Below are 15,074 nucleotides of genomic sequence, written 5' to 3'. Positions count from 1 at the left end.
TCACAAAGCCAGACCATCAGGCCCCCTCTGGGCTTTTCCAGAAAGGTGAGTCAGAGTTAAGGATAGTTAAGGATTTTTTTTAGGGCTTGGGAAATGGGGCGGCGGGGGTGGGGGGGGGAACGTGAAGGGGCAAAGGGGTGGGTCTTGGCCACTAGGTTTGTACCATGTGTATAAAGAGTGGTTTCCAATTTCTCTTCCCCAGGCCTGAAGTCAGTCTTGCAGAGGGCTTGGAGTAGATGTTGGATGGCAGAACCCCGGGCCACGCAGGGTGCTGAGGAGCCGGGGACTGGGAGCCACAGCCGTGACTTATCGGGAGAAGTCCCTGGGGCCTGGGGCTTCTGCTCAAGGGGGTTACTGCTCAAGTAAGGAAATGCAGCTGCCAACTCTTGGACAACCGTAAAACCTCACAAGCTTCAAGCCCCCCCTCCCCTGAGGAATCTCCAAATCTCAGAATTTCCCTGTCACTGCAGCCTCGAATTTAAGACCCAAGACTGTTGGGCCCAAGGAAACCTGGGTGTTTTTAAGCCCGTCCAGCACCAAAGAAGGCAGAGTCCCCACTTGCCAGCTCTGTCATCTTGGGCAAGTCCGTCGACTGCTTCGCGCCTCTGTTTGGCCCATCTGTGTAACGGCCATGATGACAAGATGGACCGAGAAGGGCTGTGGTGAGGATTGAACGTGATCGTTTGGGAGACTTATCCAGCATGGTGTCTGGCCTGGGGAAAACTACAGATAAATGTCAGCTACAGAGAGGATGGTGGATACTTGGCATCCAAAAACCCCGGAAACTGGGATTTTTCAAAGTAGAGGATTGCAAAGACTGAGATCGTGGTGTCCCTGAGTAGGAGAGGGTCGGGTTCCTAAGGTGCCTCTGGGCTTCATGAGGACAGATGCATTAACACTGGGGGCCTCATTGGGACCTTCCCTGTAGGGTACCCTCCAGGTTAGAGCTCTCAGACCTTACGGCGTAATAAGACGAGACTTTTCTCCCTCTCCTCACCCAGTGATGCTAAGTGGATTCTGGGAGCTAGTGATTCTCAGACTGTTAGATTCTGTAAATTGTGGCAGATAGAGAGGGACTCCCTGCCTTTTCCTCTGTGAAATAACTTCCATGTCCCCTTCTGTAGGGAGACGCGTTGCAGATCTCCCCCTCCCTGGGCAGTAAGAACAGTGATGACCATATCAATTCTGCTTAAGGGGAAACTGAGGCATGGAGCAGGGCAAAGTCTCTGGAAACCCAGCCCTATTCAGTTTCTTTCCCTGGTGTTTCTTGTCCCATCACATTCACAGAGTGGTGTCTCTGCCTGCTTGGGACACCTCCGTGATTTATTTGAGTTTCCCCCCTTTTTTTTTCTAGCTCTACACACTTTTGTGTAAAAAACTGTGGTTTCTCATGAGCCCTGTTATCTTATTGATACCTCTCACCTCTGTGGTGAGGGGAAGAAATCATATTTTCAGATGACTCGTAAAGGGCAAAGAAAAAACCCAAAATTTCAAAATTTCCGTTTAAGTCTCATAATCAAGAAAAAGAGAAACAGAGCGAGCGAGAGAGAGAGAGAGAGCAAGAGACAGAAAAAACTATGAGAACCCCCCCACCCCGTGATGATCAGCACACACACACTCATCGAAAAAAAAAATTGGATTATTAGAAGAGAGAGAGAGAGGTCTGTGGCTTCCACACCGTGGTTTTTCTTCTCGGTATAAAAGCAAAGTTGTTTTTGATATGTGACAGTTTCCCACAAGCCAGGCTGATCCTTTTCTGTCAGTCCACTTCACCAAGGTGAGTGTCCCTGCTCTCCCTCATCAGATGCGGGTCCAGTGGAGGAGATGGTAGTGAGGCAGGCACCGGGCGGGGGTCAGGGGACCTCCGGTACTGGCAAGACAGCTCCTTTGGTTCCAGTCAGGTAAGAGATTTTTTTTTTTACAATTATAATAGTAATAATAAATGCCGGCAGACTGATTAGGAAAGTGCTTGATCAATGCGTGGGCAGAGGCAATGATAAATAAATTAATTGCTATGTAGATCGGCAGGATTTTTTTTTTTAAATAGGCCAACTGCCAGTCTTTGTGAATTTCAGAGCTTTGAACAACTTGAAACTGTCCAGGTGTAACTGGAAATTTCAACTACACCCCTCCCTCCTCTTCGTCTCTTGTCTCCTGATAGCTCCCATCCCTCTCTGTCTACTCATCCTGTCTCCCTCTTTCCGTGTTGCTCTGTCTCCCGGTCTGTTTCCCTGGCACTCAGACTCTCCATCACCCTTTCTCTGGCTCTGCCCAGCTTCCCTGCCTCTGTCTCCTCCATCTTCACCACACTCCCACTATCTTCTTTCCTCTTTCTCCCACTGTCTCTCCTGCTCTCTTGTCTAGCCTTCCCCCACCGGCCTTCCCCCCTCCATGATCCAGCACAGAGCTTTGTACCGTTGGTGCCTAATAATAGTGGATTGACCAACATCGATGAGGACATTTCCATTTTACCAGAGTGAGCATCAGTTCTGTTTGCCCCGATCGACGGAGGATAGTGAGCTGTTGGTTCAGGCTGAGCGCTTAATTGAACTTGGGCTTGCATGGCACGAGGGGACCTCCTGGGGGGTACTTTATGCCACTGTTGGTCATGGTTTAGCTGTGTGGTCCTACCCTGGGACCTTGTGTGTGTGAGTGTGTGTGTGTGTGTGTGTGTGTGTGTGTGTGTGTCCAGAGTCCATGTCCAGGAACCAAGCAGGCTGTTCAGGGCTGGGGCAAGCTCATCTCTGCAGGCTTAGCAGTGCTCACTGTTAGCTGTTAGTATTTTTTTTTAACCAAATTAAAACCACTCTCTATTGGTTTTGCTACTGCTTTATTCAATTAATAGGAGCGTTTTGTAGATCACTAAAAATTGTTTCAACATATGATCTTTCGTGGCTGTCAAGACTGTCCTCACACTGGTGTGAACCACGATTGGTTCGACCAAGTGCCAATTCCTGGACATTCAGGTTGTTTCTAGTTCTTTCCCCCATAATCATCCCTGATTAGTTCCCTGGATTCCTGAAAATGGAGTTGCTGAGACAAGAGGCACGTGCATTTTTAAGGTTGTCTGACCCTCTCTGCAAATCATTCTTCCAAAACGTTGTCCTGTTATATGCTTCTTGTACTCAAGCCAGCCCTGTGTGGGTATTATCATTTTTTAAATCCTTTTTCAGCATACCAGGTAAGAAAAAATATTATCACATTGTTGACATTTGCTTTCTTTGATTATTTACACTATTTATTGAGCATTTGTACTTTTTCTTAAGTTGTCTGGTCATATCCTTAGTCCCATTGGAGTGCTCATCATTTTTTTTCTTATTGATTTGTCACAGCTTTTTATTTAGAAAGGATATTAACCTTCCAATAGGCATACATGTATAGCAGATATTTCCCCCCCAATTCATCTCTCACTTTTTCTATTTGTTTATGGAGTTTTGTGATGCTATGATGTTTTTATATAGACAAATGGGTTACTCTTTCCTTCTGTGGTTACTGTCTCTGGTTTTGTGCTTAGAAAGTCCTTTCCCACTTGAAAATGAGATAAATGTTCACCTGTGTTGGCTTCTAGTCTCTTTTATGGCTTCATTTTTTCCATTTGCTGTGGAGGTTAAGAGTGTGGGTACTGGAGCCAGACTGTCTGGGACAAACCCAACCTCACCCCAAGCCATCTGTATGATTTTTAGCCAGGCATTTAACTTGTCTGTACCTTCATTTCCTCGTATGTACTGTGATGATTGTAGTAGCGCCTACCTCAAAGAGTTGTTGTGAGGATTAAATGTATTAACCACGTAAGTGCTTGGCATAGGGCTGGCGTGCAAGAAACCCAAGAATATATTCTTTCTTATCTCTTTAATAAATCTGGGATGTGTTTCAGGGTATATGTTGACTGGCGACATTTCAAACTGGGCAGAGAGGAATTGGTGGGGAAAATGGACTGATTATTCATTAACTAACTTTATCTTTCCCTTAATATTCCCAGAAGCATTTGTCAAATAGTGTAGCCTCCGCTGTCTCCCAGGTTGAAATGACACATTTCTCACAAACTCGATTGCCTCTAGACAGTCGTCGGTGATTGAGATTTCTGTTTTGTTCCTTTCCCCAGTGTCTGAGCCATGGCACTTTGCTGACTGCCACTTCGCAGTCCAGTATATCCCCTATCTGATGCAGCCTCAGTTCCTGTAGCCAGAGACCAACAGCTACTATTATTTGGGGCATTCATCTCTACCCCCCCCCACACCGTTTCCCTCTTTCTCTGTCTCTGTCTCTATCTCTATTTGGGACATCTCTCCCTCTCTCTCCCCCTCTCCCTCTTCCTACCTCATCCTCTTCCCATCTCCCTGTGCTGTTCTCTTATTCTTTTTGTTTCTCTCATTCTCTGTCTCCCTCCTTGTGTATACTTCTAGGACTTTTGTTCCTTTGAGTTCCTCTTCCCTCCTTTCTCTCTCTCTCTCTCTCTCTCTCTCTCTCTCTCTCTTTCTCTCTCTCCCTCCCTCAGCATCTCTCACTCTCTGTGTATCTCTGTCCCACCTCATGTTTCTTCCATCTCTCTGTATCTCTTGTTCTCTGGGTTTTTGTGTTCCCCTATGTCTGTCTGTCTCTCTCTGTCTCTGTCTCTTTGTGTATCCCTGTCTCTCAGCCAGTCCCCTGGCTGGAGGGGCTGTTGTTGACTCGATGCCCTGCAGACATGTAGCAGGTCCCCCAGACACAAAGTGGAAGGGGCCTGGCCCTTATCTCCTCCATGCCTCTCTCTGCCCAGTGTACGCAGGAGCAAACTGAGGCCTGGAGATGGGCAAGAGGGCCTCTCCCAAGGCCTCACAGGGATGGAATGGTGGAGTTAAGACCCAAGCTCAGACCATGGGACTCTTGGCAGGACCCTGCTTCTGTCTCTCCCCTGCACTCTGGGCCTCAGTTTACTTCTCAGCACCCATGAGGGGTGGAAGGGAAGCTGAGCTGCCCCCTGGCTGCTGCCATTCCCCCTTCTCCCTTCTCACAACTTGGACCCTTACTCAGGCAGGAGGCTCTGTGGCCACATGGGCCAGTATGGAGCCCAACCTCCTAAGAGCTAGTCTGGGTGGGGTCCCAGGGTCCCATGACTCAGAAGGCCTTGTGGCCAGAGGGTAGTGATACTGGAAGGATGTAAGTCAGCCAGTATGTCTGTGGGTCTGGCTGTGGATAGAGCTCAACCATATCCCCAGAGTGGGCACGGGTCCCCGGGAACTTCCACCCCGGCACCCCTCCAGAGAGCCTGGCAGTGGGCTCCCTACTGGCCAAGGCTCTTCCTGTCCCCCACCGTGAGGCCCTAGCCAAAGGCATGCTGGCCTCTAGCTCCCCCTCCTTTCCTCCCCATCTCCTGTGGAATGGCTATGAGTACAGGAACATGGTCCCAGAATGAACAGGGAGACTGAGGCCCTGCACGTGTTCATTTACCATCACTGATATTTTGTTAAGCATTTCATGTGCATTAACTTTGGACAAGGGGTACAATTACTGTCCCAGTTTACATGCAAGCCCGAGGAGAGTTACAGCTAGTTAATGGCCGAGCCCAACCCCAGGCTCAGGGGAGTCTGCTGTCACAGAACTTGGGAGGGAAACTGTCAGAAGAGGCAGAAGAGGCAGAGGCTTCCTACAATGCCAAGCCTGGTAAGGCCAAAGACCCTGTGAGGTAGTGAGCTGCCTGTCCTTCAGGGAGTTTCAGTGAGTTTGGACACCATTGACATTGGCCTTCACCATCTGTGAAGTTGGACCCAAGGACCCTCACAGAGGGGGTTTGAGACTCTGGGATCCTTTGAACATAAGAAATGACGTTCTATGATTCGGAGGTTCTGGCATAGTACCATTTGAAGACCCCCAGGGTCCCAACAGCTGTAGGGTCTGCGTGGTAGTCCCCAAGCATCAAACCTTTGGTCTCTCCATGGCCCCAAGTCTACAGGGCCCAGGATTTGTCATGGTGGCCAGATGGACGTCACTCACCACATCCGCAAGCACCCACATCACCCCCACCTGGGCCAAGGCGGCTGCAGGATGGGCCAGCCAATTCTCGGAACGAAACCAGTGGGGGGGGATCTACCCCCTTCTCTTCCTCCTTGGTGCCGATGAAGCCCTGCGCATCCGGCCGCCATGACGTCAATGGCGGAAAATCTGGGGATGTGACAACAGGGCCCAGATGCAGACCCCGATATGAAAACGCTCTCTGTGTCCCAGAAACAACCTCCATGCAGCTTCTGAGAAACAGTCAGAAAGGGACGCCCCAACAGACAATGCAGGAAGCTGGCTGCCCAGCCCGGCCCTCCAGGTTCCCCACCACCAGACAGACCGTATCTATGTCCCCTTTCTGAGAATGTCCCTGTGCTTCCCTGAGGCTGGACGTTCCAAATATGTTTGAGGAAGAGATTTCTTATAAGCCCCAGCCAAGTGTCCCAGCACCGTCAGAAGTGACCACGGGCCAGCCGTCTGGGCCAGGCAAGAGTGGCGGAGACCATCCACTCATGGACCAAAGTTGGTATTCGTTTACTCAGGCTTCTATAACCATTTACCACAAGCTGGGGGGTGCTTAAACAACAGAAATTTATGGTCTCCCACTTCTGGAGGCCAGAAGTCCAAGATCAAGGTGCCAGCGGGGCTGGTTCCTTCTGAGGCTATTAGGGATGGTCTGTCCATGCCTCCCTTCTAGCTCTTGGAGGACTGCTGGCAGTCTTTGGCATGCGTTGGCTTCTAGAAGCCTCTCCCTGATCTCCACCTTCATTCATTTGCTCACCTCTTCATGGTCCCTGAGTCCTGAGCCTCCACAGATCCAGGCTCTTGCTTCTCACATGTAATGTAATGCCCCCACCCCCACCCCCCGCACCAAGAGACTAAGAGTTTACTACCTGGATTCTCACCCCCACCTGCCTCCATGCCAGAGCTCCTGACAATCCCGTGAGCTGACAGCAAAGAAAGGAAGGTGCAGCTGCTCCCCTAAACCCCCCTTGTGCCAGCTTGGGCTACTATCGGCAGCTGTGTGCCCAACCCAGTGCTGTGCGGTGGGGAGTCACATGCACGCACACACACTTTCTGGAGAAAGACAGGGAGCTCTCAAGTTGCCGTGGGACTGTGGAACACACCTGGGTGTTCCCTTCAGTAAAGTGGTGGTTGGACTAGGCGGTCCCTTCCAGTTCCAGCTTCCTCTTAGACTGGGATTCTGAGAAGCAGAAGCCCTGCCTGTCACAGAGTGTTCAGTTCTGGGGCTCAGCAAAGGAGCCCAACGCCATTATGGAGGACTTTCTGGATGGGGTTCGGATAGGGGATACGGAGGAAGAGCAGACATTCCAGGCTCAGCATCTAGTAGGAGCGCAGGCTTGGAGAGCAGAGTTGGGGTAAACGCTGGTGGGGCTTGAGTCAAGATGCTCCCACCAGCCCTGGCTCAGGGGACCTGAGCTCTCCCTGCTCTCCGGCACCTGCCATGTCAGCTTTGTGCAAGGCAGGAGCCCAGAGATGATCAGACCCCGCCCCTGCCTGAGCTCCAGACTCCCGTCCTCCACTGCCCACTCAGTATTTCCACTCATGTGTCTAATGCCAGACTCGTCGTGTCTATCCACCCCTGGATCGTCACCCCCAACCTTGCTCCCCCCAGCTCAGAAGATGTATTTACTCAGGCAAATACCAGGCCAGAGGGCTCCTTGACCCTCCCCCTCTCACCACCCCCCACCACATCCAAGCTGCCAGCAAATTCTCCTGACTCCACCTTCAAAGCACACTCAGAATCCACCAACTTACCATCTCCACCGACACCATCCTGGTCTGTGCCACCACTGTCACTTGCCTGGACTGTCACAGGAGCCTCCTCACCAGTACCCCTACTTTCACCTTCCGAGAGTCTGTCCCTCTCCCCGCAGCCAGAAGGACCTTGAGTCCATGCCCCCCTCCACTCTTGTAAATGCCAGGTCACTGGGATAAAATAATGCCACCCAGAGAGTCAGAAGCCAGTCCCAGCAGGATCAGCAAAGGTTGTATGCCCTGTGTATAGTGCAGGGAGGACCAGGGGCCTAAGGCTTGGAGACGAGCCCCAAGCAGTTGGGAGAAGAAAAACTGACACCTGCCTGTGGCTGAGGCCCCAGAAACAACCCCAATCCCCCACCTCCCTTGTGGAAGACACATCACCACCAGCGCTCTGCCAGCATGGCTGAGTGCCAGAGCCGGGCACGTCTGCACCTGGGACGTGTGCGGAGACACACGCACATCTGCGTTCCTATGCATGGGTGTGTGCCACACGTACGCGTGATTGGAGCTGGGGTCCAGCCGTGGAGCCCAGGACAGGACCCAGCTGATGCCTGCTCTGGCCGAAGCACGGGGCGAGGGGTGGTCTACAGGGTTCAAGTGGTCGAGCAGCTCACACCACCACTGGGGACACGTGTAACTCCTTCCCCCTATGTCCTCACAGCCTGCCCTCGGACAAGGACTCAATGCCCAACCCCAGGCCAGCCAAGCCCTCGGCCCCTTCCTTGGTGCTTGGCCCATCCCCGGGAGCCTCACCCAACTGGAGGGCTACATCCAAGGCTTCAGATCTGCTTGGGGCCAAGGGCCCAGGGGCAACTTTCCAGGGCCGGGACCTCCGAGGCGGGGCCCATGCCTCCTCCTCCTCCTCTTTGAACCCCATGCCACCATCGCAGCTGCAGGTGAGGCCCAGGGCCCAGGATGGGGCAGGCAGGGTGAGGTACCTGGGCCTACAGGTGCCGACCTTTACTGTGGCACTGGGCGGGGGGGCCCAGCTGGGGCACAGGAAGTGGTTTTCTGGGTCCCAGGCAAGTCTGTGACTTATGCAGATGTCACGGGGCCAAGAAAGTCCCCAGTTAGCAGGTCTCAGAGATTCAAGGCTCTCCCCGACCTCCTAATCCCGGTCTCAGGAGAGGAGATCCTATCATGGCCCCACAGGCATGGCCCTGTGTCCGCATCCCCACATGACAAGGGAGAGGGCTGGTGCCCAGAGAGGTGAGGTGACGAGACGGGGTTGAGGCCAACTCAGCCACTTATTAGCTGTTTGATCTTGAAAAAGTCATTCGCTCTCCCTGAGCCTCAGTTTCCACATACGTAAAATGGGGATGGTCAGAGTACCTACCGTGTGGGGCTGTGGCGAGGAGTGTATGAACTAGACATGTAGAAAAGTGAGGATAAGGATGGCATCTCACACGCCTGCCTTCTCCCCCCCTCAGCTGCCCACAGTGCCCCTAGTCATGGTGGCACCCTCTGGGGCACGGCTGGGCCCCTCGCCCCACTTGCAAGCCCTCCTCCAGGACAGGCCACACTTCATGCACCAGGTACTGACCGGGAATGGGCAGGGCGGCGGGAGCAGGTGGGACAACTGGGTGCCGTGGCTGGGGGGGGAGGCTGAACCACAGCCCCTGTGTGCCCCCAGCTCTCAACGGTGGATACCCACACTCGGACCCCCGTGCTGCAGGTTCGCCCACTGGACAACCCAGCTATGATCAGCTTGCCGCCACCCACTGCTGCCACCAGTGTCTTCTCCCTCAAGGCCCGGCCTGGCCTGCCACCTGGTAACAGCCCCCAACCCGCAGCTCTACAGAACCCCAAGCCCCACCCCCACCCCCCAGGGCGTGAACGTGAGCCGAGTAGGCTGCTGAATGGCGGCCCTCAGGAGGTCAGAGGCATCGGGTCTTATCATCTGGGAAACTCCAGCCTCCAAAAAATGTCAGGCTCAGAACCTTAAAGATGCAGAAAGGCACGAATCACAGAACCGCAGGTCTCTGCAGTCGAAATGTCAGCGCTCACGAATGGCGGCCTCTGAGCTGCTCCCCAAGAAGCCTTGGGTGTTAGGGCCAACAGAGTCCCTGGGAATCAGGGCCTGAGAGGCTCAGGAGGAAATTCAAAATGAGAGTCTCTGTGGGCTAAGCCTGAGGGACCAGCCTAAGGGTCCCAAAGGTACCCCATCCCCACCCACAGGGATCAACGTGGCCAGCCTGGAGTGGGTGTCCAGGGAGCCCGCGCTGCTCTGCACCTTCCCAAGCCCCAGCACACCCAGGAAAGACAGGTCAGTGGACCAGGCTGGGAAGGACCCTTGCTCTGCCGTTGCCTCCCCTTACACCTTCTGTCCTCCTAGTGCCCTCTCGACCATGCCCCAGGGCTCCTACTCGCTGCTGGCAAATGGTGTCTGCAAGTGGCCCGGATGTGAGAAGGTCTTTGAGGAGCCAGAGGATTTCTTCAAGTGAGTGACCCAGGCTCATACTAGTCCAGGAGGGTCCCCAGTGTGTGGGAAAAGGCCTGTGGTACAGGTCTCAGCTCAGGCCTCATCTCAGTACAGAGTGATGAGGCAAAAGGCAAAGGCTAAGACCATAGATTCAAATCCCACTCACTGGCTGTGTGGCCTTGGGCAAGTTACTTAGCTTCTCTGGCCCCTGGTTTCCTCATCTGTGTAATGGGGCATCATAACAGAGGTTTATACTATTACCTACCTCCATTTTACTGATACAGAGACTGAGGCCATAAAAAAGTTAAGTGTCTTAATCGAGATCACCCAGTTCCTAAGTCACAGAGCTGGAATTTGAATCCAGGCAGCCAGGCTTCTGCTCACCTACCCCTCCTGATTTCATTGATCCCCACAGTTCCAGATTCTCACAGTGACTCTTGCTGCCTCCCCCAACACACACACATACATACACACCCCTTCTCCCACCATACCCAACTATCAGTGGCAATTCTACACCCTGTCCTCTTCACGACCATGACTTTGCACAGGCTGTCCACCCCTCCCCACCTGGAGTGCCTCTCCTGCCCTCGCCTACCTCTCAGCTCACGAGCCTTCCAACATCGTCTCCAGCACCCTGGCCAGGCTCCAGTGGCGAGCTCAGGCCTGGCACCAGAGATGCCAAGTAGCATGTGTTAAAGGAACAGCAGGTGTAAGAGGGAGACTGAGGTAGAGAGGGGAGGAGGCTGAGGCACCGAGGAGAGACCTCCCAAAAGGTCTGGCCCTCCTCACTCAGAGTGGTGAGCCGGGAGGCCAGGCCCACCATGGTCACCCACGTGGACTCTTCCCCCTACCCAGGCACTGCCAGGCGGACCATCTCCTAGATGAGAAGGGCAGGGCACAGTGTCTCCTCCAGAGGGAGGTGGTGCAGTCTCTGGAGCAGCAGGTGATGGAGGAGAGGGGTGGTTGGGGGATGATGGGCGAGCCTTCTGTCTACCCTGTGCCAGGAGCCAAGCTCACCCAGGACGGGGGCTGGCATAAAGGAAGGGAGGGGGTAGGGCACTCCCATGGAGGATCACAGCCTGAGCCAGGATGCGGCAGAGAAAGGCCAAGTTGAGGGCTCACTTTGCGCCTGTCCTCACAGCTGGTGCTGGAGAAGGAGAAGCTGGGCGCAATGCAGGCCCACCTGGCTGGGAAGATGGCCCTGACCAAAGCCCCATCCACGGTGAGTCACCCTGGGCCCACAAGCGGTACAGGCGGCTGGAGGGGGCGGAGGGGACCTGCCCTCGCACCCACGCCCTGGGACTCTGTGCCCCCCAACCCCAGCTCCAAACACGCCCAGACCTGGAAACCTCTCCCCTCGGTTACAAATCCTCTACCCTCTAAGGTCCCAAAACATCATGACCTTGAGTTTTCAAAGCAACAGCTAATCACCAAGCATTTACTGGACAACAGAGCCAGTGCCGTGGGCAGGGTTGGCCGTGTAACACCCAGGGAGCAGGGGCTGGTGCAAAATAGACACATGGGGCCCGGGTTTCAAGATGACCCCCACAGAGCAGTAAACAAAGGGCATGGACCCCTGTGATCACACAGGCCACACACCCGTGAAGCTGGCCCTGGGGACCAGGCCCCTTTCCTGAGCACGTTGCTGGGATTAATTTATCAAATCCTCGTGAGGCCACTCATGATAGTTATTACTATCATCCCTAAGGTTAAGGTCACAGTTGGGTAGGGAGCCCAATTCAGCCCCAGCTCGTGGCCCTGGCATCATACAGCTCAATGCTGCTTTGTCGGATTCTGTATCAGACTGGAATTGGGAAGAGAGCTCCCTCGCTTTGGAAAAAAAAAAAAAAAGACTTATTTAAAATTGAAGTGGAAAGTTTAAGCCTCTGAATCACCAGCCGTTCTCTTCTCTCCTCCTGTAGGTGTCATCGGACAAGGGCTCATGCTGCATCGTGGCCAGTGGCACTCCCGTCACCACTGGCCCAGCGTGGCCCAGCCCCCAGGAGGCCCCTGACGGCCTGTTCGCTGTGAGGAGGCACCTCTGGGGCAGCCATGGAAACAGCACGTTCCCAGGTAAGTATGGTCCATATCCCTACGTGGTCCAGCCTCCACACACCCTACCCCCTGCCCCTCATCCCCCACTGGCCCGGGGTGGGAGATAGCCGGGACCAACCCTCCCCAACACTGCCACTCAGCCTTTGGGAAAACACAACCCCTTGCCAAAGCTGCTTTTAAGCGTTTCCAAGGCCTGTAAGCCCCCTGCTCCCACCCCACCCCCACTGCGGTTTCTCCTGTCTAGCCCCATCTCCCCTGGGGCCTGGGGCTCACTCAATCTGGGCTTTGGCTACTCCATTCTGTTGTCAGAAGGGAGGGCAGGGAGGGAGCTAGCTCCCCTCACTCCCCAGAGACTCTCCCTTCCCCCTCCAAGGAAAAGCGGGGGGATTCTCCCAAGCTCATGGATCCAGGGGCTGCCCGCAAGGCCTGGGCTGTGGGCTTAAGAGGGATCAGGGCCCTTGAGTGCCATCCTGCCTCTGCCACTTGGCCACCTGAATCCCTCTGGTGTGCAAGTTATTTCACTTCCTTTCAACTTCGGTGACAATGAGGCCCATTTTGGTGCAAGTAGCACAAGCAGTAAATGACACATCGGCGCCCAATGTTCAGCATGGTCACCGTGAGGGTGACAACTGGCAGTGAGGGATCTCAGCTGGGCAGCCTCTCCTTGTAGCAGGGGAGATGGAAGAGGGAGCGAGGAGCTCCAGGATGGAACCTGATCCTCCCCCACCCCCTACAGAATTCTTCCACAACATGGACTACTTCAAGTTCCACAACATGCGGCCCCCCTTCACCTATGCCACCCTCATCCGCTGGGTAAGCAGGCAGTGTGGGCCAAGAAGAAGGAAAAGAAATGGGCGGGGGAGAAGGGGAGCACCAGGCTCTCACATTCCCAGCCTCCTTCCAAGCACCCCCAGGTCAGGCTCCCTCATGAACAAACCCAGGCCTCCCACAGGATTCCCCACCCGCCCTCATGCCGGCTTCACCCCAGACCTGCCCCTCAACCCAAACCTAAACCACTATCCAGGCCTGTGTGAGCCAAATTCTGGCCCTCACCCCACCCCTTTCCCGGGGCCCACCTCGACCCCATACTTAACCCCCTCCCAGACCCGTAAAATAGCCCCAGATGACCCTGATCTTTGCCCCTTGCCCTAAACCCACCACAGATACTATCCTAACTCCTTCCCCAGCCCCCACATACCCCAATAAGCCAGCAGGATCCTGCCTCTCACCCCTTCCTTGTGACACCTATCTGACCCTTGGCCTCACCCAGTCCCAGCCCCTTCATTTGAATCTCCCTAATGCTTGCCTAGAACTTTCATCCTAGGCCCACACCTAACCCCTCCACAACAACACACATTCCCCTACCTGGCCCCACCCTGACCCAGAACCTCACTGTGGTGGTAATCTCCCACCCTTTCCTTCACCCCACTCCTAAATCCAAACAGATCCAATTCCCTGACCGTTAGCCTCACTCCACACCTAACATAAGCCCTGACCCTGAACGACCACATACAACCAAATTCATTCTTGACCTTGACTCTAAGCACATGCCTGACACAGAAAATAACTCCATCACTAGGCTCGCCTCGGACTCCTGACCTTAATGCCATCCCATCCCTCAGCCCTCAACTCGCCCCGGTCCATCCCCAGCCAGACCCTTAACCAGCCCTTTTCCTGCTGACCTTTAACTCTGCCTGGCCCTTTACCACTCCCACATCCTTAACTTGGCCCTACTCCTGGGTTTTGACCTTCCCAAACCCTGACGTCTTGCTCCCGTGGAGAAGGCCAGCTCCAACTCCATCCCAGACCTTTAACCCAATCCCAGGCCTACCCTGAACCAGACCTTACTGCGACCTCAGCCTTGATCCTCCACCTCACCCGACTTCTAACTCTGTCACTGACCTATCACTGCACACCGTCTCCCTCCCTCTCTTCCCCTGCCCACCCCAGTTCCACTCCTGTCAGACACCCAAGGTGGGCCACTGCCACTCTCAGCCCAACTTCAGGGGAAGGGCTCCCTGACCACCTGACCCCCTAACCTCCAGGCCATCCTGGAGGCTCCTGAGAAGCAGCGGACACTCAATGAGATCTACCACTGGTTCACACGCATGTTTGCCTTCTTCAGAAACCACCCTGCCACCTGGAAGGTAAGCTCTTCTGGCAGTGGCAGTGGCTGGGAGGGCCTCTAATGTCACCGGGGTGCTGGGCCAAGCTCAGGAGTGGCGTGGTGGTGGGGGGCTTGTAGACATGTCGGGAAGGGCTGGGAGGCCGGTTTGGGCTGGGTCCTGCTGACCTCAGAGGCTGACTGCCTAGCCGTTCCCCCTACCCCTGGCCTGGTGGGCTTTCTTCCCACAGAACGCCATCCGCCACAACCTAAGCCTGCACAAGTGCTTCGTGAGGGTGGAGAGCGAGAAAGGGGCCGTGTGGACCGTGGATGAATTCGAGTTCCGCAAGAAGAGGAGCCAGAGGCCCAGCAGGAGTGCTAACCCCACACCCGGCCCCTAACCTCAAAACCAAGCAAAGGAGGAAGGATGGACAGGGGCTGAAATGGGGGGTGGAAGTGGCCGGGGGCAGGGGTGATGGGCCCTGGACATGCCCACTGGGGCCAAGAAGTGAGGTGTGCACGGTCTTGCCTGCCAGGGACCCTGAGCCTCAGCTGACCACCCTTCTAGAGCATCCGCCCTGCACCAAGGCTGCTCAGAGGGGCCCTGGCCCCTGCCCCCCTGGCCCAGCTTCCCACAACAAGCTCTTTAGCCAAACTGAGCCTTCACACCAACCACACACACAGCCTGCCTCGGTCACTCAGACAGGTGACCTTTGGGCTGGAAGACACACACACATA

At 54.5% G+C, this 15,074-nt stretch overlaps 1 protein-coding gene across 1 annotated transcript in view; it reads left to right on the top strand.

Moving 5' to 3' along the window:
- FOXP3 (forkhead box P3) overlaps window positions 1–15,074 on the top strand; it is an 18,710-nt gene extending 3,636 nt beyond the window's left edge. The window contains exons 2-13 of the mRNA XM_032843051.1: window positions 203–662; window positions 8,417–8,651; window positions 9,186–9,290; window positions 9,389–9,527; window positions 9,934–10,021; window positions 10,091–10,195; window positions 11,033–11,120; window positions 11,319–11,399; window positions 12,100–12,250; window positions 12,969–13,045; window positions 14,278–14,379; window positions 14,588–15,074. Coding sequence (XP_032698942.1) covers window positions 643–662; window positions 8,417–8,651; window positions 9,186–9,290; window positions 9,389–9,527; window positions 9,934–10,021; window positions 10,091–10,195; window positions 11,033–11,120; window positions 11,319–11,399; window positions 12,100–12,250; window positions 12,969–13,045; window positions 14,278–14,379; window positions 14,588–14,737 — 1,341 coding nt within the window. The 5' untranslated portion in view covers window positions 203–642 and the 3' untranslated portion in view covers window positions 14,738–15,074. The remainder of the gene's footprint in view (window positions 1–202; window positions 663–8,416; window positions 8,652–9,185; window positions 9,291–9,388; window positions 9,528–9,933; window positions 10,022–10,090; window positions 10,196–11,032; window positions 11,121–11,318; window positions 11,400–12,099; window positions 12,251–12,968; window positions 13,046–14,277; window positions 14,380–14,587) is intronic.

This window comes from Lontra canadensis, unplaced genomic scaffold (genome assembly GCF_010015895.1).
Source record: "Lontra canadensis isolate GAN:19392208 unplaced genomic scaffold, GSC_riverotter_1.0 scaffold134, whole genome shotgun sequence".
NCBI lineage: Eukaryota > Metazoa > Chordata > Mammalia > Carnivora > Mustelidae > Lontra > Lontra canadensis.
This window is presented reverse-complemented; position numbering and strand designations above follow the sequence as displayed.